Source organism: Penicillium cataractarum (genome assembly GCF_028827025.1).
Source record: "Penicillium cataractarum strain IBT 29864 chromosome Unknown utg000009l, whole genome shotgun sequence".
Lineage (NCBI taxonomy): Eukaryota > Fungi > Ascomycota > Eurotiomycetes > Eurotiales > Aspergillaceae > Penicillium > Penicillium cataractarum.
In genome coordinates, this window is record NW_026622745.1 from 1,891,604 (window position 1) to 1,912,590 (window position 20,987).

Here is a 20,987-nt window from a genome sequence, read left to right on the forward strand (position 1 = left end):
CTGATAGGAGCGTTTGCTGTGTTTTCTTTGTCCATTTTTACAATTACTTGTTACTCAGGGCTGGTGTTTTGTTGATGTTTTCAGTCTGTTTCAATGTACATAAGTGTCCTCGTCAAAGACACCCACGTGTAAATATCTTGCTAGCTTTGAATTGCCTATAATTTGCATCTAATTGGAATATTAGTACTTCTTCGGAAGCACATACCCTCCAATACTGACAAAAAACTGCATAGCGCGCCCCATAAATTCTGCAACTTCTTCTCCAATCCACTCAGGCAGCAGCTTCATTCTGGGCGACTCAAGTTCCTGGAGATACCTTCCCGCAACCTGTTAGTCCATATAGTTAGCTTGGTCAATTCCTCGTGGGAGCTTCAAGCCTTACCAAGAGACACTGCCCCTGTCGGCTCTCGTCCAAAGCAACCAACGCGATAGCTTCTGCTACACGCTCGGGCGTATTCGCCTCGAGACCCTGATCTTTCCATCTTTGCGCAAATCCAGCCGTGATATGTGTCGGGGTTAGGAAGGGCGCAATGCCATTTACCCGGACTCCGAGCTCCTGAGCTGTAGATTGGGATGCACGGAGAAGGCCTAGCACGCCGTGCTTTGAGGCAATGTACGCCGTTACTCCAGTGCCGCCAAAGTAACTCGATGTTGACCCTATCAAAACTATTGATTTAAAAGGTGTCGATGTCTCCTTGCTGGGTTGTTTCATGTAAAAGAGCCCTAGTCGAAGTGCTGTTCCAGAAATGCTTGGTCAATATCAACCATCACGTTATCCAAGTATGAAGCTGAAGAAAAGCAGTGGAAGAAAGAAAGGCGAGCATACTATTCAATGTCCCCTTCAAGTTAACATCAATAACCCTCTCAGCATCGGTATTCTCTTTTAAATCCCCATTCTCATCGACATCCATATCTAGAACGGGACTCGACTCCATAATCCCCGCATTCGCAACGACAACGTCAATACCCCCAAACATCTCAACGGCAGCCTTGAAACAAGACGTCAACTGCGCCCAGTCCACGATATTTCCAGGGACAAAAATCGCACGCTGCGGATTTGTGAAAATTGAAGCTATCAGGCGTTCAGCTGTCTCTTGGAACTGGGCCAGGTCTGCGATTACTACGTTTGCTCCGTGGTGATTGAATAGTGCTGCTGTTGCAGCACCGATCCCGCGAGCTGCACCTGTTATTAAGACGGTTTTGTTTGCGGATTGGGATAGGATGCTGGGGTTGATTTCGATTTGAGACATTTTGAGCGGTTTACTTGTGTTGCTGTTTGTTTACGTCGTGTCGCCATTTAGTTCTCGGTAGAAAGCTTATATACCCCGGCCGAGATCACCTGAGGGTGTGGAGAAAAAAACTGCGGGGTTCTCGCCGGTTGCGACATCTACTAAGCTCTAACAATCATGTTCCTGTAAGCAATGAGGGGTTGTTAAGTAGCTGCGAGGGATGCTTTTCATGCTTAGGTTGGAGATGAAAAAGTAATACGTAAGTGCAATTAACTAAGGACCACCCCAAGAGGTTCGGTATATACATCGAGAAACAAACACCCTCCTTTAGTCCTTCTTCTCCCGATCAGCAGCCTGAATCTCGTTGACACTAACTCTCGACGGCGCACGCGAGGTATATCTTGACTCGGCAATTCTCGCATCCATCGTGCTCACAGCATGGAACGAAAAGTCCAATTCTCCAACTAGACCTTTTACATGCCGCATCAGTCTTTCAACGTCACCGACAATGCAGCGAGTTGAAATCTGCAACACTGCGAATGCTGCAAAGCCGGGCTCGGCGATGTGCTTGATGCTTAGAATGTCGCTGTCGAGTGCCTCGAGTCGCTTGGAGAAGCTATATGGCCGAGGAGCTTTGAGGTACGGAGGGAGAGGTTGCCGGTTGGTGATACTAGCTGACAAGAGACACAGCAGGGATGTGACCTCGTGCGTGGTGACATTGGCAGTGCCCACAAGCCGTCGGAAGTCGTGCATCCAAGCCGACCCCGTCTCGTCGTCTTCGTTGTCTCCGAGGCGCATCAATGTATCGGATGCGTATCCGAGTAAACTGAGGTAACTCACGATACTATAGACGAGAAGTCAGTAAGCAAACATTAGATGGAATGAAATTTCAGGGGCAACACACTTTTCAACACAAACAATGATCGAGTCGTATTGCTTCTTCGGGAATCGGCCACCAATGGGAACCTCCCACTTAAGGAATTCCGAGTAGGTTCGAAGACCATTCAACATCAACATCTGTTTCGAAAACACCTTGTGTCGAGCCTTCTCCAGTTTTCGACCTGCAGAACTCTTGAGGGTGATGTCTCCCTCGTCTCCACGCATGCGAGCAGAAATAGTCTCATGAATGATGGAATAGTAGTTGGCTAGGAGGTACAACGATGCCCCCAGACTTTGACGAAGAACAGAGTGTTCCGAGATGGGATACGGGAAGAACGTCCAGAGGAACGCGACCGCAATACCTCCACTGACAGTGGCCAGACGATACGGCGCCAGCAGATAGATCGGATAGTAAGGCTGTCCATTGGAGGTTGCAACTTTCTCACCCACCTTGCGGACTTGGAGCTCGTATCCAATGATCATGGTCGTAGTGACGATGCTGATGATTCCAATGACTCGGAAACGGAAGATCTTGATGGGGACGTAGAATGCACAAGAGACGAAGATGAAGAGGAATACAATGACGCCAGGAGTCTTTTGATCGGGTATATACCATACCAAGAGACTTGCCACCATAGCAATACTTGTACCTGCAATTCGTAGTACGAAGCTAAAGATGCTTTGTCCAGAAGTTGGTGACATGCTGAGATTCACCATGATCATGGCCCACACAAGGCGTTGTTTGGTGAAGAAGGACTGCGTATCGTGTAGAAGAGCTACAACTGCGATAGTCATAGTTGCACATGCGACTCGGAACCCGTAGGTCGATTCGAACGAGCGGAAAAACCACGGGATCACCCGGACCTTGTCACCGAGTTTTTCGAACATTGTGTTAGGCGGGAGATGCTCAGGGTCTTTACGGTGTTTATATGCCTCACCAAGCTCAAGGCTGCTGTTTTGCGCGTGTACATCGCCCATGTTATCATCTTCATGACTGTCCTCGGCCTTGAGCCAGCTCTTTGCCCATTTGATCATGCGCTTAGAACCAGGAATGATGAGTCTAGTTCGCGACAGTTTCCCCTTGGCGGCGACATCGTCAGCGAATCGGACAAACTCAAGCACCGTTTTCCCAGTCGAATAAAGCAGTTGTTCCATCTAGGGGTACATAGTCAGCATCGGCTCCATGATATTGGACTGGAATGAAGTGTAATAAGACGCACGTAGAGGAAGAGGTAAAGCTGTCGACGACTGCGGTCCTGGAATGAAGCAGACGCCGAAAAGAAATCGCCCTTCAGACTACCGACAGAGGAAGGGTGATCAAAAAAGTCGGGTGGCAGTTTGATTCCCTTCTCCTCGGCCCAAGTCTGAAGAGCGATACGCTTCGCACCTCGGAATTCGCCGAGCTTCTTCTCAAAATGAGCCGTAAAGCCCTTCTCCCCGGGCGCGCTGTTGCCCGCCGAGGCTTCCACATCTTTCGCCTCTTCACCGGCTTCACTATTCGTAGGTGCTGCAGATGCTGTCTTCTTGGGCGGCTTCGATAGCTGGAAGACATACGAGCTATGTAGTAATCCCTCGTCGATGGTCTGAATCATCTCCGCAAAAGGATCGTGCACAGCGCGCATAATGTCATTCCAGTCGCGCACAGCACGAGAACGAATCTCTTCAGGCACCGTTTCAGCATTTGGGTCGAGCGGCGCATTCCATCTGTTGTAATCAGACAACCTCTGGAAGATATCCACAACGAAGCTCAACCCCACCACGGGAATCATGATCTGTCGAAGGTGTCGAAAGATCAATTGGAGATCATCCGGACCCAGTTTACCAAGCGCGAATTCTCTCTTCGCAAATGACAGATCTCCATGCAATTTTGCATGCAGCTCTGTGATTTGCCGGATCGCAGCCCGAATGTCCTCAGCCTCGGGACTGTAGACTTTGCCCTTCTTGCCAAACTTCTCGCGCGAATCATCGTATGTTTCAGCCCGACCGAACATGTCGTCACTTTCTAAAGTTTCAAAATAGATTGCGTGTGCTCCCAATGCAGAGCGGAGGCCTCCAATGTAGCCTGCCATCTGCTTAAGAACGGCCTTGCGTGACGTCATGGGGAGGATGAAGAGCGAGACAACTGTGGAAATAGCCAAACCAGTGAGGAATGTCCTTAGCAGCTGTTCTACCAGTTTGATTGCAGCTGCCATGTTGGCCATCTGGGGTGCATAGACGGATGAGACGTTGGCGAAAATGGCGTAGATGATGACAGGGAATTGGAACTGAGGGTATTTGGCACGGAATGTATGCACAAGCCAAATTTGGAAGAACAGCCACACACCACTGACAGCAGCTGCCGATGAATTGTAGGACTGGCTGGTAGCTTCGGTACTTGTATGTTCGCGTGCTTTCACACTGGAGTACATAGTCAACAGCGCAAAGCAGGATGCAAGACAGACGGCCAGCACGTCAAAGATCATCATTTGGATGAACTTGGCCCTCGGCATGATGGCAAAGCCTAGGATTGAGACAATGGCCATCAGGTAACCGAGAGTCGTATACTCATCTGCCACCTCGGTAGCTTGATAGCTGCAAGGATGGTCAATGATGTGTACTCGAGAACACCGTATGGAGATAGATTTAACTTACATTGACACCGCAATCGCTGGCGCAAGACCGCCTCTTTGATGATGTTAGAACTCTTCAATACTACTTTTGCATCTTTGTGACTCTCAATCGTGCAGACTTACTTCATCATCAATAAGATGGTCGGTCGGTCCAAGCCCGTTCTCTCCCATGTTTTCTTGATCCAACCCCACAGGGTCTTCTTTTCGTTAGCGGTCGTAGCCCTGGATGCAAAAGTACCACGTCGCGACAGAGATGGGCCCTCCGAGGAACTGTCCGAGGAGTCCGACTCGCATGTACTCGTACGAGTAGCCATTTTCGGCGACTAGCATACGGCGACAAGCCCGCGCGTCCAAGTTCCGCCACAGACGCACAAAGCGGTGATTGTTACAAAGAGGCGCGGACTGGTTAGGACATCACCACGTGATCAGGGGCGATATCGGGGTGTTTCTAGTCTGGCAACTGCAATTCAAGCGAGTTGCCCCCTCGGATGGCTGGTAGAGAGTCGCTTGGTTGCGAAGACGAGGATAGGGAGAATCGAGGGGCAAGAGAGTCAATTCCCGAGGGATTTCCACGTTTCGGGTGGAGCCCCCGCCTTATCTTTTAGGAGGCGCAATTCAGAACCATTGCGGGGAGCACATTACGTACGTCTGGGGCTCGCTATTTAGACTCCGTTGCGCTAGTCTATTGAGGTTATTTTATCGATGCAGGACACTGATCGCTTGTATAATAGTGTATACAATTGGATCTTCACTGGGCTGGAATTTGTTTTCGGCGAATGGGAGGACAAAATGCACGTAGCCGACTCTGTGTGGACGGGCAATAGGAAGAAGGCATCAAATGGGATTTCAGGCAGAATTGGGAGGACAACTGCTAAATTTGCCGAGCTACCATATATTAGTTTATCGCAGAAAGAACTAAACTATTGGATAAGACTACCAAACTGCAAGCTTGTGAAACGCGCCCGCTATGGAAGAAGTCCGGCGCTAAAAGAGCCAGTAGCCCCTGAAAAGTGAAGACCCTATCGCCAAACACAAAAGAAGCTTCTTCCCTCAGGGTCTTCACTTTCCCCACCTCAAAAAAACCCCACGGTCGTCGGTGATGGGAATACGAGATTCAATACTACAGACATGTCTTCCGAGAACGAGAACAATGCCCCTGTCACAGAGGTTGCGCAAGACTCCTGGGGCTCAATGCCCAAGCGCAAGCCTGTCCCAACTGCCACTGCAGCAATGGAGTCTGAAGAGGCAGCTTCTGGCCAAACGAGTCTGACAAATGATAAACCTGCAGCCTCGTCTACCAAGAAGACATGGCTTCCTTCTACATGGCTTCCTGCTGGTGGTCTCGGCCTCTGGTTCGCATCACAGAAGCGATCACGCAAATTCCTCATCATCGGCATCGGAGCTGGGATTTTACTGATCGCACTAATTATTGGCCTTGCCGTGGGCTTAACTGTGGGGAAAAAGTATGCAAACCCTGGACTGAGCGAACTCCCTCTCCTTATCAATACCAAGGTAGATACTGACTTTTCTAGACATCCAAATCTCCCACTTCCAACTGCCAACGGGGGCCCTTACGAAGGCGACCTGACTTACTACAACCCAGCCCTCGGATCATGTGGCTACACGAATACAGACTCCGATATGATCTGCGCAGTATCGCATATCCTGTACGATGCTGCCTCAACAGGCTCAAATCCCAATGCAAACCCGCTTTGCGGGCTGAAGATCAGACTTCGTCGCAATGGGGAGAGCGTGGACGTCAAGATTGTCGATCGTTGTGTTGGCTGTGCAGTGACTGATCTGGATGTCACTGAAGCGGTCTTCAAGAAGGTGGCCGACCTGGACCAGGGACGAGTTTCTGTCGAGTGGTCCTGGCTAGAGACGCCGCCGGTTTCCGTCTCGTGATTGACTTTGAGGTCTTGGATGCATGCATTAAAGTCATTCAGGGCACTGGCTCCGTGGTGGTTAACTGTGTTCGCCCAAAAATGGCAGCCCCCGACATAAACCGTACCCCTTGACTAGCATTGGCCTCTTCGTTTGCGCAACGCCGGGCTGGCGACTATTTCACATGAGGCAGATGTGACTCAAGGGCTGTTAAGTCCAGACAATTCAGTCTCTGTAAGGGCAAGCGAAGGAAATACTATCATTGATTGATAGGACAGGAATTCTCAACAAGGGAAATCATGGTGCTACCATCTCATCTCCGCTCATATCGCCGGCACATCAAGATGCCAACAAAGGCCCCCAAAATTTGATCACTTCGATCCTACCTGCATCTTCTTCACGCTTATCACGCCGAGTTCAATTTGCAGACAGGTCGGCTGTGCTAGCAAAGTTCGTCTATTTGAGCTGCAGGATTGTCAAGGCCATCGCTACGTGATGGCTTTCTGTCCGCACGTGGGAGTTCCTCTATCATAAAGTGGTGAGGCACGCACAAAACTTACAGAACATCTACTCCTTGACACCCAACCCTCGCTTCATTGGATGGGGGCTACCAGGATAAACCTTGGGTCTAGATACGACACTGGAAAAATACTAAGCGCTTTTTCCTCTTGTGTGTGCTACTCCTGTATGTTAAGCTCTCTGTCATTCCAAACGGCGCAAATACAATCAGACAATCTACCTTGCGTGTCGAATCGCATAGTTTCTACGGAGAGAGCTCCCAGGGCAGTAAAATCTTTATGACTTCATGTGAACATCTCATAGTATCGTAAATTGAACGTTACTACCAAATAGACTAGCTATTCATATCGGCATCCATCGACGTCTTATAATTATATTGATCTTGCACTTCCAGAGACAAGTATCTCAACTCATCTGCGATCAGCAGTCTCCTCCTCAACATGCTCTGCATGTTGAATCTCGTTCTTGTGCAAAGTGTTCTCAACGTCCGCACGACGCTGTTCCTCGGTAATAGAACCGAAGATCAGGTCCATATCTTCCAGGGTCTTGCCCTTGGTTTCCTTCACGAAGAAAGTGACGAAGATTCCATTAGCAGTGCAGAAGACACCAAACATGATAAAGGTCTTCCAGCCAATGCTGTGGATGGCGTGAGGGGTGATCTCGGTAATGACAAAGTTGAACAACCACTGAGTGGCAGCTCCAAGGCCGACACCGTATGAGCGCAGACGAGTAGGGAAGATCTGAAGAGCGAACAGGCATTAGCAAAAATTGTCACGAGAACGGACGAGGAAAGAAGAGCAAAAAACATACCTCGCCAAGGTACACCCATGGGGTAGGTCCCCATGAGAAGGAGTAGCCAATAACGTAGAGATAAATCATGGCCACCATGGCAATGGAAGCCTTGGAGACGACGGTAGAGGACGTGTCAGGAGGGTGAGTAGCCAGAACCGCGCCAATGATGAACATCATCACGGCCATCCAGGCGGCACCACCCATCAAACTGCGCTTTCGGCCCCAGCGGTCAATTCCAATAAACAAGAAGATAGCGGTAGCAACGATCTTGACAGTTCCGTAAATACCGGTGGCGAACAGCGACGAGTTGGAGCTGCTAATACCGATCGACTGGAAGATCTGAGGCGCATAGTATCCAATGGAGTTGGTTCCGGAGAATTGCTGGCAGAACATCATTACGAAGGCCACGAAGAAACGGTAGCGGTTGCTCTTCTGCAGGCACTCCCTCCAGGTGACACCCTCGGTCAGAGCAGTCTCCTCCTCAATGGCAGCGTAGATCTCAGCAATCTCCTTCTGGACCTCCTCGCTGTCTTCAGACGCGTTTCGGATGTAAGCCAATGACTGAATGGCCTCCTCGCGGCGACCCTGCTTCATCAGCCAGCGGGAAGACTCCTTGAGGAAGAACAGGCCGATGAACATCAGACCACCGGGAATAAGCTGGATAGCGACGGGGACACGCCATTGCTTCGTGTTGGCAGGCATGCGGAGGGAGACTCCGTAGCCCAACCAGTATGCAAAGGTACTTCCAATGACGAGGAACTCCTGGAAAAGACCAGCGATACGGCCACGGTATCGAGCGGGAGCGTTCTCGCTGACGAAGACGGGGGTGATACTGGACATGCCACCGATACCGAGACCAGCGATGACACGTCCACCGTAGATCATTCCAATCTCGTGGTGGGCGCCGACCTGGATCGCTGCTCCGACCAGGAAGATCAGGGTGAAGATCATGAGCGAGTATCTACGACCGAGACGATCATTGATAAAGGCGGCAGCAATGGAACCGAAGAAACAACCAGCAGTCAAGAGACTGACAACATTTGAAGAGACTTCAGAGTTCTTGCTCGAGGCGAAACCGCTGCTGCCGAGAGGGAGGCCGAAATCAGTCTTAAAGCTGGTCAGGGCCAAGACTGAGCTCATCACACCGGTGTCATATCCTATAGGAAGGGCATGTTAGACTTGGTTGCAATTGAGCAGCTATAGTGGTGACTCTTGGGACCTACCGAACAACAAGGAGCCCATATAGGCAACCGAGGTGAGGATATACACTCGCGAATTCTTGAGGAAGCCTTCTTGTCCCATGATGGCGGAGTGGTTTCTCTAGGGGTGGCAAAATGATATGAAGAAGACTCGGAATATAAAAAGAAGCACGCCAGGTGCAAAGTTTCCAAGTTCCCTGGAGAAAAAAAACCGGGGAAAGAAAAGGCACTTTCCACCCCAGGATGGATCCTCTTTTATATTCGGGGGCAAGGAGACTAGCAAGTTATCTGCAACGGTATTAGCGGACCTAAACCAACGAAATCAACTAGTAAGCCGAACCCGTTGTTCGGCTACTGCTAAGCACCGTCCAAGATCGGGTGGCACTCTTTGCCGTGCAACCACCCTTGCAAGGGTACCTAGTCGTGTTTTTCGTCTTTTCCCCGGTCGCCAGAGACGCTGACTGGTCCGGGGGCAGCGGGGCATATGGAGACACCATTTCGACTGGGGTCGAATGGGGGAAATTTAGCGGGGGACTCCGCGGGGATTGCAGTGGGGATTGGTTCGGTCGCTTTTTTCCCAAATTTTTCCGTCCATTCAAGCTCGTCCCTACTTTTCTCGCGCATGGCATGAGGTCCAGCCACGACTAACTTTAATTGGCTTTGCTCGGTAGCGACTGGACGGGTCAGCCATGCTTCTTCGGCTGCCAAGAAGGCAGGAGGAGGGCCGAGAAATCGCTGTGATTCATGGGAAATTTGGGGGCTTGAATCCGTCCGTCGGCCCACCTGCTGGATCCGTTCTGACATAAAGTCTGGAGAACGCGCATTATCAATTGTCCTAGGATGTTCCGTCAGTATTCCGAACGAAATGACACCGTCTGCTCGATCAGTCTTCTCTGGATATGATTTTTTTGACAATCAACGCGCTCTTCAATGTCAATTGAGCCACCAACAGCACCCAATGCTACCTCAATCCTAGCAATCGCCGTCGGCAAATGACTGCCTATTGCCGATTCAATGCAGAGCTAACTTGGATCCTGGTTCTTTTCTCACGACAAACGCAATCCGTTCGGGTCCTAGCGACCAATTGCTCGGCGTGGCCTCGTGGCAAGCCTATTGGAGCCGCACACTGTGCTTTCTATGATATCTGCTTGATTATTGGTGCCCACTATTGAAGCTCTATCCCAGTGACGCACGTCGGAGTCGGCGTGGGAGCGGGAATTTCAACGTCATGGTATCAAATATCGGCAGTTACATAGCATCGCGCTCTCTCACTCTCTGGTACTGCCTAGCGGCGCACAGGTATTGCCATCCGGCTATTGACTCTGTTGCCGACGATGCAGCTTGACGAAGGAGTCAATACTACTGACAGGGGTACTAGACGCATTGGTCGCTTAAAGGCGACGAATGGGATTGATTGAAGAGGCGGTTCGGGATATCGCTTGGTTACTAATTCCAGGGATATCTGAATAAAATGACAGAGCAGCGGGACATACATTATTATCGTTGTCTAAAGCAGTACTTGAACGAGCTAGTTATTGCCGGACGTCGGAAGGATGAGTTGTCCGTTTATCGGAGTACTTTGACCGGAGAAAAGTAGAAACATCGTAACCTCATTAAATTTGAGAGCAACACTAGCTTACACGCAAATGACCACAGACTCTCTAGACTCCCCCAATTGGGGCGTCACGTTATGTTGATATCCTCGAGAAATCTCGTCGTCGATGCTCAGATCACCCTCAGATACATTAATGATCCTCTTTCCGTCAATGGAAGAGTCCCGCCTTCTTGTCCTGGAACGCATACTACTGATTGCATATCGAGAGCTAAGCTCATGCGTATCGCTGCTGCTTATTTTTCGGCTATTCGTAGGTCGCAGAAGAGATCGAATGCATGGAATAGATGCCGTTATTATGACCAAGTATGTTTCAATGTAAATCCAGCGGTCGTAGTCGATTGTTGCTGTTGTCGGTTCGCTATCCGAGGTTGCGAGGACACGGGTCTGAACGGTTTTGATGATGGAGGCGATCATGGCACTAGTTGAAATAAGCGTTAGATAGCGAAGAAGGCTTTATTTCTCAGGATGCTCACAAGATTCCCATTCCTAGTAGCGCAACTAGACCTACTTTGACCCGAACCTTCAGGTTCAGATTCCAGAATATACATGTCGAGAACACGGCAAGATATAGGTCAGTTGCAGAGTTGAAAGCTATCCGCGCAGTAGGTAGTGAGTTGTCTGCGCAGTCGTGGACGGGGGATATACCTTACCTCCCTGAAAATACCCGTAGTAGGCTTGAACATGTAAATCCCAGCATTTCGCCTTTCCAGAATGAGCCCAAATGGCAGATGCATGTCCTGGGCATTGAACAAATAGTATAATAATAAATATGGAATTAACAATAACTTGCAGGCCAATGAGGATCCACAAAATGATCCTATGGGATCGCTTCTGCACAAGAAGGCCGATGATGAAGACGATGAAGGATATTCGGCCCAAGGCTCCGCCTGCGAGACCGAAGGTTTGAGTCAAGTAATCGTGCATGATGATTTTAGAGACATTTGAGGTATTGATGCTCGATAGTTCTTGGCCGAAGCCCAGCTTTATGGCCAAGGTAACCATGATCGATCCGATCACTGCTAAGCACTGTAATCCGATACAAGGTTAGCCCTAGAAGGTATTGGAAGAAGTGATTGACTTTCTTGTCTATTTAATAAATAGATTATAAGAACGGAGATGGACTGACCAAAGCAGAAACCATGAGAATATCATCAGCACCAAATTTCCCGATGCGCAGCTTCGCGATGATCCTTAATATTATGATGAGAATGGCAACAGCTGTGAGACCCCATACATCTCTTAGAAGCTGGGGCCCGGCATTATAGACAGAGTTTCTGGGTGAGAGAGACATGGCGAATATCGATTTCTGGCTGGCTCTTAACCAGGCCACGAGCGCATGGCAAAACAATGCCGCTGTCCTGTCGACATGCGACAACAACCCATTAACTTGATGGTTATAAATTCATGCCCATATCAAATCGTTATCATCAAGAAGCAAAATGAATTATACAGTATCGGAGATCTCCATTGTGAACTTATACGGGATCTGGGGGAGGCAAGACTAAATTAGTTGAGGGCAAATAGAGTTTGTCGGAGTTCTCCGCGTTTTGGGTTCCTTGGGACACTTGACACAGATAAGAAGCTCCATGCGGGTAACTCTAATATCTCGAGCGGTTCACTAAAGCTTGACCTCGTTGGGCAGCTACTGTGATAATGGTTATAATCTTCATTGGCTTTCGCATGAATGAAATCAAATATCAGGAACGCCTAGTGCGGCTGAAGCGGTCGTAAAGATAGATGTGATCGATATGGCCAACCTATCTACTTGAGCTGTGACCAGTAGTTCGGACAGGGGAAAACTCTTGTGGGGGCCGGCGTCCTATCTTTTTGAAAATCGAGACTTCGCATATTTTCATTGCACCTTTGGCGATAGGACATGCCCGAAGAGTAAGAGTGAGGAGGCTAGCTTGAAATAGTTGGAAGGGGTCAATTGATAGAGTCTAAGCTGAGCCGGTTCATCAGCATGTAGACGCTTTGACTGCCTGCCTCTTATTCTCGCAGAGCCAATTTCGCTAGGACGAGAATTATAAACTTTTCGTTTTACTTGGCTTGCGTCTCTCCGAATAAAGCAACTGATGGCGACTATAGTCCGCCACGCATTGTAGCTTTAAACTGGTAAGGCTCTGCGAGCAGTCCCTAGAGTTCCCGACTGGGTGTCTTCACTTTAAAAACAAGCAAATAGTATTAGTAGTTCAATGCACTCGAAATAAGAATTTTGGAACTCTTTTTCCACACTTCATCTCAGTCTCTTGGGGAGATTTTTCCGAACACGTATCAACAGACGGTTCAGACGTCCGTGAAATGAAGCCTAAGACTCGGCACATTCTCCTAAACTCAAACCCCGGACGCAAGAGCTATTGAAAGAGGCGGGAAACTAATTCAATTCCATTTGCTTCAATATTCTTGCGAACTAATTCCTTGAAGGTTCTCACATTGGAGGCGTGAAATCTCAGATATCTGTTGAAACGCACTCGGAATGCCCAAACAAGATACAGTGGGGGTGCTCCTAATTCTAGACCGCGATCTTGGATTGCGTAAGGCAGTCTTAGTCTCCAAGTCTCCATCTTCATGTGGGAAAGCAAGCACCCTGCGCCTTAAAATAGAAAGAATACTGGGTCCTTGGAGGTACATATCCCACTGCCGAGAAGGACTTTAAGAACATGATCGGTAGCTATAGCACCCCCATGCTATCATTTCATAATGCCCTCCTTCCCGAGTTTGTGCCTCTGTCTTGGAAACTGTTCGATACGCTGACTCTTGTGAAGTATTGAGAGTCTGCCGAGCATAATTATAGGAAAAGCTCACAGTCACACTGGCGACTAAGTCTATCAACCTACCTCACAAGGATTCCCCTGCCTCAACAAGATTTTGAACAAGATTCCATATTGGCCCATCTTTGCTTTTGTGCTCTCTTGCAACATTAACACATAATATTCCCTGGGCCCTGACTTCATGCTTTAGGTTTTACTTTGGGACGAGCCTGACAAAGTAGTTGCACAGTGCCCCTGCTGAGAGATTTAATGGTCGCATCACCTGGGCTTTCTTTAACAAGCCAGCTTTGGATGCATCAAAATCTGGGGAAGTCTTACTCCAACTGTACCTGAATTGAAACGGAGAAAGTCCATGTGGGAGGTGTTACAAATAGTTGAGAGTTTGGGTGGCGATCACTTACCCAAAAGAAGCCTTTCCATATCCAGGGTTCATAAGCGCGGCTACGCAACCCTTTTACGGCCATCAAAGCTTCGAATCATACCCTGATGCTTATTACATCATAATTAGAGCCTCTTTCTAAACCTCTTCGGGCAATTCCACGATACTGGAGAAGAAGTGGGACTGCAATCTGGGGGAATTTATAAGAATGCAACAATACCCCAGAAAATCTTTTCATATCGTTTTCATCTACATCCTACGCTTACCGATCTTCACTCGAAACACCATTCCACAATGAAGTCTTCTTTCGTTTTGGGGGCATTGAGCTTCCTCGCTTCCAGTACAGGTTGCGCCGCAAAAATGACCGTACCTAACAGCCTTTTCCTCAAGTCCATCGCCGAGTCGGTCTCTTTGCCAATGTATACTTGGTCGGCCAATGGAACCCATACTGCCAAGGGATACACCACCAAGGCGGGCGACAAAACCAGCGTCGAGGGTATGAAGGAGGACTGCGACAACATCAACCTGAACAAGAAGATTGCCGTTGACTTCCGCAGCGACGTGTTTGGCCCTGGCTTGATTGGATACTTCTATAAGTGCGAGAAGATCCGTGATGACACCAACCTCTACTGGTTCACCATCAGCTCCGGAAATCCCTCTCTGATCGACAAGATGTGTGATCCCAACACGAATTATCCCATTGTTTACGACTCACAGCACAGTACCTGGTGGATTGATGAGCCTTTTGACTGCACTCAGCGTACCTCTCCGCCCACGCATTCTCAGTAAGGTGGAATGGACCGGGTGGTAAGTGCAACCAAAATATAGACATCTTCCGGATGTAGGAACTGACCTAGACGACAGATTTGACCTTTGGAAGACGACCATGACTAAATAAGCACATAAAGTGCGATTGACTCTGCGAAGCAAGTTTTGAGTCGCAGTTCGCTTTGAAGTGGGCCTGCTTCCTCTCAGCCCGTCACCCTCCTGTACATATAGCGTTTTCCGGCAGTGAAATCAATTCTATATCTCGGACCAAGTTTTGGAGAAGCACATACAGAATAAATCGTGTCTCATGGTCCACTCAATCCAATGCTTCAGTCTATCGATGGTCAACCCATGTTGATGGGGTCCTTTAGGTCTCCCAGGCGTCTCCCAGCCACTGGTGGTAACTACCGTTTCAATAAAATACTCCTCATGCGGGTTATATCGTCTGATAATATTCTGAAATCTCGTAATAGTCTGTCTGCTATGATGGGAGCTCTCTTCGTAAATCTTGATCTACTCCAGTAGGGGTCTCGTCTCTCCGTTGTCTCGAGGTTCTTCTACCAAAAGTTCACTCTGTCCATGTCTTCCGCGGCCTCTCCCAAAACTTTGAGACAGCGAGAGTAGCAGCTTGTTCCACAAAGTACTCAATGGCCATCCCTGTCTCGCGTCATTCAAGCTCTCGCGATTTGATCCCTTCCAGCGACGCCGCACGCTGTTCGCAAGGTAGAACATCCCACATCCAATCATGATTGCTGCTAAGGTCCCCAGTATTGAAATCACAACAGAGATCACTGTCAAGGAGCTAGCATTGCATCCAAATGGAAGGGTTCGAAGCTCCCATCTCTCCTCGGAACCAAGTGGACAAATGTGGGATGAGCCTATCGGTGCCAGGATTGGTAGCCGTGCGGAGTTGGGCACGCAGGCAGAAGACTAATATAGCAATTAGCAGGCCGTAATATGAACCGGGGTTTTTCATAGCTTGTCAGCAAGGGCAGCGATGAATCTGAGACAAGAAAAAATAATCATGAAATGCGCTAGTTAGGAGAGGATGAATAGGACTGATCAAGCCAAACATGTCGATCGAACGGAAGCTCTGAAATGATCATGCACAGTAAGAATGATAACAATCGAATGAAGAAATAGTAGGAAATATGTGTATTCTCCTTGACAAGTCGGCAGATCGAAGACATAGTAAACAGTGAGACCTACTATTGGGCACCAGCTGCAGCCAACGTCACCCGCTAGGCATGACGTGCACGACTGGCGACGCCAGCAAAGGTGAAAGAGTGGATCATCAGATATCCCCTGAGAATTATTGCTGTAGCGGCCTGCCTTCTCATCAATGGCCATTGTAGGGGCAAAAGGGCTAGTTGCCTAGCTCTATATCAAAGTGCCGCTGAATCAAACGCAGCGATGCGTATCTCGAGGGAAAATCAATACGAACACTCTTTATATGAATCAAATAATGAGGAAAACAGAAAGATCGGTAGGTACTGCGACCAACTCTCCATGGGAGAAGAGAAGAGAAATACTTGTATCTCGATGGGAGAACGTTGGGAGGTTGGAATGTGCGGGGCAATGTATACACCCCTGGACGGTCGAGGCGGGCTGTGCCCTGGAACAATCGGGTCGACGGACTTTACAATCGAGCTAGTTCACAAAAGAGGCGGCTAGGTTGTCTTTACCCACAAATACCATCGAAAGAATTCTTCGTGGATTTGCCTCAAGCGCATTTCTCGCATTCGGGCCCTGCCTGAGCACCGTGTCTATCATACAACGGTGTTTCCGTGGGACAACATCTCGATCTACATTGCTCCTCGGTCGTCGATATCTAAAATTGGCTGATGGTACAGTTGTATTAAAAGCTAGCAAAGCTGTATGCATGACACCATGACGTGAGATATAATGAAATGGACATGAGCGTAAATGTGCCACGCTTGTCGGCCGCAGGCAAGAAATTCAGCATCTGTCTCCAACAAACAAACTCCCAAGGGGTCTACTCGGAGACCAAAATCGCTTTCAACATCGTATTTTTCATACTGCTTATTCGAGGAAGGGACGGCGGAAAAAGAAAATCGCTTAGACGACACGCTTGACCTAGAGATGCGACCACAGATTAGAGGACTGTTTTTGCGATATACTCAATTATGACGGTCGATCAAACTCACCTCGAAGAAGCGCTTCAGCCACCAAACCTGGAAAATACCCTCTCCGATCACCACAGCCAGCTGGAAGATACTCCACCACTTCACCCGACCGTTTGTGCTCTCTGCGGTATTCCGGTGCACCCGCTCACGAACCACAATGTATGACTGCTCATCCTTGACCTGCGTGAGAGCCTCGGACAGCTTGCGAACTATATTATCTCAGGTGGTTAGCCTCGATTTCTCCCTTCCTCCGTGGGACGCAGATCCGTGTCCATCGATTCGCTTACCTTCAGCCTCCAGAGGGTCCGCAGACATCTCCGACTCGGGCACGTAGACGATTCCGTGGACATTGAAAGACACCTCCTTTGAGTTCGAGGTCCAGCCCTCGTTGCTGAAGCAGTAGTTGTATTTGCCGTCGGCGTGTGCGGTGAAGGAGTAGTCTTCGTTGGAGATAGCCTGCTTATAGTATTGGCGGTTGCGGAGAGGATCCTCGACCTAGAGTTTGCGATCATCATTAGCTTCGTATATTCTTGACAATAACATGTGTCTCCCTGTCTGAAAATGCTCCTGCTACTTCCTCCCTGCGCAGCGCTGAACGCTGCTGAACCAGGGGAACCATCAACACCGCACGTAGACCTACCCAGAAATCAATCTCGAGGTTTCCACTGCCACCAAACTCCCGGTCGCCAACCTGGAAGGTGACTGTCATCAAATCATCACGGTGCAGGGTCTCGTGGAAACACTCTCGTGAGTGAGCCTTAAGCTGAATGGTGTGTGCGGTCGCGGCGGAGACCCATCCCAGCGCGGTGACCAGGAGGGTGGTGGCGGAGAATCGCATGTTGAAGGAGCGGCAGCCAAATTCTGCTTGGGGGCTTTGGTGGAACTGGATCGAATTGGCGGGCAGAGAGGGAGTGAAGATGGTGATGATGCAGTTGGTTTCGTAGCGGATCCAACAACGCGCAAGGTGTCAATTGGAGACGCTCGGACCACTTTGGTAAACAGGCCCGCTCACTCGCCGCAACTCTTAAGGTTCTAGTAGTACAGTAGTAGGTAAGTGAACCTCTTACATTTCTCGCTTATTCATAATTATAAAATCGAATTGACATATAGGTCAGAGCTAGCAAGAATTGGTTACTCTAATCAGTCATGTACACAATTCCACTGAGAAAAAAATGTGATCTTTGAGGCTTACCAGCCTATCAGCATACCGCAAGTATGTACTTGTTCGAGTACTACTAACTAGAAGTTAAACAACCTTGACTACAGACTCCCCATAATTGACGCAAGTACCGATGGCTATTCCAATCAGTAGAATGATAAAATAGGCGCAATAAAAATCTCTGGAATAATTTAATTGAGCTTTGTATCTCGGCAGCCAGCCTCAAGCATGACTCATACTAGTCGAGCTCCCAGGGTGGTACTATTTGGTTCCAGATACCCACACGAATGGAAACCTAACAGGATTCAATTTGTAGCAGCAATCATGTGATTATACCCGTATCTGGGAGTTTTAATATCCGCCTAATTCCAGATTCAGTCCGGCGTAGTTGAGCTGAGAAAAAAGCCTTTGTAAGGCTCTCAAATAATGTAACGTATGGATGGGTACCTATGTTCGCGTAGTAGATCGTGCTTGATGAACTACATTGGGTTTATATCATTCTGCTAGTATCCTTATTTCAACATCTCTACACATTCAATGTTGGACATGAATAAATAACATTTGATCTAGATGTCCATTGTCTACTCGAGTGAAGTGCACACACAACGCCTCCAATGGTCTCGTGCTCTCATACCTAGCTCACACCTCTCTAGTCATATTTCTCAAGCTGGCTTTAAGTACTTATTCGGGCTAGAGGCGTACATCTAGTCTCGTCAAAGTCAAGAAAATGATTTGCATAGACAACCGGAGCCTCCGAGGGCCAATGGAACCAAGTCTGGCCCCCGGTTCCACATATAAACTTCGGAAAAGAGGCGAACCGAGCAATCAACCCACACAACCACCAAACCGAGCAAGATCCATTATTTGGCAATTAAACCCCTATAATTGGATGAAAGTAATAAAAAATAGTCTTCCAGCCTATGCAGGTGCTGATCCATTAGGTCAGGGGAGTACCCTCAACTCCATTCTTTACCTGCATCCGTGCTAGGGCCACCCGTTATACATCCACCATGACATCTCGAGTCTCCAGCTCCGCGGATAGCGCGGCAAACGCATAAAGCTCAGAGCACATCCGTCCATTATACTACGCACTAATTAGCTTTGGCATTTGACTAAATTTCTCTATGACTAAAGTTTGACCAGTCAGGATAGTAGGTCATGTTCTACCGGGTCAATGGACACAGGAAGGGCATCCGCGCGGTCACGCTTGGATCCACGCAAAACCGCCTTCCAAGGACATCTTGTACCTCGATTTTTCGACTAGATCCTACCCCGCAAGACTAATGGAACTATCTTCAAGGCTTTTAGAGGGGCTCAGCTAGTCTTGAATGCAAGGCTGCGGGAAAAGGGTCGGTTTGAATGCCGAATGAGACCTTTTTTTACTCACAAGCGACAGTCCGAGTCTGGGTCATACTAGTCAACCCCTTGACAAAAGGATTGAAGATTTATGGAGATTTTTTCCCACCCCGAGGACTATAAAAGAAGATGGAAATCATGCCGAAGAGAACGGCAATCTTCAAGAAGTTCATTCGTCTTTTTTTTTCTTTCTTGTTCGTCTTATCTGCCTGCAGCTGGACTCATCGGATCGGGTATAGATAACAAAAATCGAATTTTGGGTTCCAATGTCTTCCATCCCGTCTAACAAATACAAACTTCTTACCTCGTTTGCTGAAAAAATAATTCGTCTGTCAAACAAACATGAAAACCTCACACAAAACCCTTCTGCCTCTCCTTGGGACCCAAATAAACCAAGACAACCAGACACCGAGACACCAACGGCCTTCGGCATCCACGACGGCCTCCTAAACCTCATGGAAAGAGTATACTTTCTACACACCCTCGCCCGCGCAACAGGAAGCCTGGATTCACACTCAATCCCACAAGCCCTCGCCATATGGAACGATCTAGAGCACCTGAATCCCCCAGAAACCCTCGATTCATCCGGGTATCTTTCCCTACATGCATCCTGTGTATCAGCACTCTTTGTATGGCTCTATCTTGTCGTGCACCCGGAGAATATGGAAGATGAAAAGGTTCAAAATACTGTATATACAGGCCTTGTTAACGCGGAGAATATCTCTGATGTTGAAGTTTTCCCGTTCTTGCTTATTCCCGCTTTTTGCCTTGGTATAGCAAGTATTCGACTGGAGGATAGAGATATGGTGAAGGGTATTTTTGACAAGGCTGAGCGGTCAGGGATAGCGAGGAGGTTTAGGGAGACTGTGAATGAAAGCTGGAAGCGATGGGATAGGGGTGTGAAAAGGAGCTGGGACTCGGGAGTTTGACACGGTACCCTTTGATGCCACTCATTTCAGAGTTCTAAAAACAGCTAATCTATAAAATAAAACCCAACATTCCAGATTCATCCCATCTGAAGCACTTAGAAGAGAAATAGTAATATGTATAAGTAATATAAAACACCTCCCGCAGGAGCAAGCGAGCGACTACCAGCTTCACTATTAATATGTAAAACACGAAGCATAAAAGGCTTCCAAAAAATATACAGGGTAATTTAAGAAAAAAGAAGCACAAAGCAAAAAAAGGAAGAATATCGATTGCCATAGAACGGACAACCAGGATAAAAGATAAATCAAAACAGGGTGGTATCAAATCCGAAAGGACGTCAAAAATCACAGATCCGGTCTCGAAATGAAGGAAATATGTATGGGGGATAGTTTGTTAGGGCTGCGGAACGAGTGGCAGGGTTGGGTGATTGGTTGGTTACAAAGAGTGAGTATGAGTGGGAGTCAGAGAGGGGAGTGATGTAGGGATGGTAGGACATGGGTGGTCTGGTTTTCCGTAGAGGTACCCGAGTAAAAGAAGGCGCTGTAAGTATAAGACACGCGAGTAAAAAGCAAAAAAAAAAAGATCAAAGCATGGGAAGAAAAAAGCAATAAGGCATAAAATCAAGAAAAACTGGGGAAATTCTTCACCATTCAGATATTCTCGATGAAAACAAAAGGAAGCATTTTTGGTTCCGAGAAAACGAGTATCGCGGATACCGGTGGGACATAAATTTTTTCAAACAGTCTAATGA

At 48.2% G+C, this 20,987-nt stretch overlaps 9 protein-coding genes across 9 annotated transcripts; 3 read left to right on the plus strand and 6 right to left on the minus strand.

Annotated features, from left to right (window-relative positions):
* Positions 1-155: 155 nt before the first annotated feature.
* Positions 156-1,250, minus strand: N7496_011282 (SDR family NAD(P)-dependent oxidoreductase; the record flags this gene model as incomplete). Its single annotated transcript, XM_056704195.1, has 4 exons — positions 156-168; positions 206-327; positions 383-735; positions 827-1,250. 4 exons carry the CDS (start codon positions 1,248-1,250, stop codon positions 156-158), a joined length of 912 nt encoding a protein of 303 aa, XP_056550155.1.
* Positions 1,251-1,556: 306 nt separating this feature from the next.
* N7496_011283 (uncharacterized protein) lies at positions 1,557-5,031 on the minus strand (the record flags this gene model as incomplete). The annotated part of the gene is made up of 5 exons (XM_056704196.1): positions 1,557-2,073; positions 2,134-3,263; positions 3,329-4,679; positions 4,740-4,772; positions 4,841-5,031. 5 exons carry the CDS (start codon positions 5,029-5,031, stop codon positions 1,557-1,559), a joined length of 3,222 nt encoding a protein of 1,073 aa, XP_056550156.1.
* Positions 5,032-5,845: 814 nt separating this feature from the next.
* Positions 5,846-6,622, plus strand: N7496_011284 (RlpA-like double-psi beta-barrel domain-containing protein; the record flags this gene model as incomplete). The annotated part of the gene is made up of 1 exon (XM_056704197.1): positions 5,846-6,622. The coding sequence occupies one exon, from the start codon at positions 5,846-5,848 to the stop codon at positions 6,620-6,622; it is 777 nt and encodes a 258-aa protein (XP_056550157.1).
* A 908-nt stretch (positions 6,623-7,530) lies between these two features.
* On the minus strand, positions 7,531-9,232 carry N7496_011285 (sugar porter family MFS transporter; the record flags this gene model as incomplete). Its single annotated transcript, XM_056704198.1, has 3 exons — positions 7,531-7,860; positions 7,931-9,069; positions 9,136-9,232. Coding segments are annotated over 3 exons (1,566 nt in total), but the record flags the coding sequence as incomplete, so codon positions are not given.
* A 1,515-nt stretch (positions 9,233-10,747) lies between these two features.
* N7496_011286 (uncharacterized protein) lies at positions 10,748-12,017 on the minus strand (the record flags this gene model as incomplete). Its single annotated transcript, XM_056704199.1, has 4 exons — positions 10,748-11,144; positions 11,200-11,317; positions 11,377-11,752; positions 11,853-12,017. The coding sequence occupies 4 exons, from the start codon at positions 12,015-12,017 to the stop codon at positions 10,748-10,750; spliced, it is 1,056 nt and encodes a 351-aa protein (XP_056550159.1).
* A 2,153-nt stretch (positions 12,018-14,170) lies between these two features.
* N7496_011287 (uncharacterized protein) lies at positions 14,171-14,665 on the plus strand (the record flags this gene model as incomplete). Its single annotated transcript, XM_056704200.1, has 1 exon — positions 14,171-14,665. The coding sequence occupies one exon, from the start codon at positions 14,171-14,173 to the stop codon at positions 14,663-14,665; it is 495 nt and encodes a 164-aa protein (XP_056550160.1).
* Positions 14,666-15,157: 492 nt separating this feature from the next.
* N7496_011288 (uncharacterized protein) lies at positions 15,158-15,994 on the minus strand (the record flags this gene model as incomplete). Its single annotated transcript, XM_056704201.1, has 2 exons — positions 15,158-15,574; positions 15,755-15,994. 2 exons carry the CDS (start codon positions 15,992-15,994, stop codon positions 15,158-15,160), a joined length of 657 nt encoding a protein of 218 aa, XP_056550161.1.
* A 729-nt stretch (positions 15,995-16,723) lies between these two features.
* Positions 16,724-17,629, minus strand: N7496_011289 (p24 family protein; the record flags this gene model as incomplete). The annotated part of the gene is made up of 4 exons (XM_056704202.1): positions 16,724-16,741; positions 16,813-17,000; positions 17,079-17,286; positions 17,432-17,629. The coding sequence occupies 4 exons, from the start codon at positions 17,627-17,629 to the stop codon at positions 16,724-16,726; spliced, it is 612 nt and encodes a 203-aa protein (XP_056550162.1).
* A 1,943-nt stretch (positions 17,630-19,572) lies between these two features.
* N7496_011290 (uncharacterized protein) lies at positions 19,573-20,235 on the plus strand (the record flags this gene model as incomplete). The annotated part of the gene is made up of 1 exon (XM_056704203.1): positions 19,573-20,235. The coding sequence occupies one exon, from the start codon at positions 19,573-19,575 to the stop codon at positions 20,233-20,235; it is 663 nt and encodes a 220-aa protein (XP_056550163.1).
* Between the last annotated feature and the right edge of the window lie 752 nt (positions 20,236-20,987).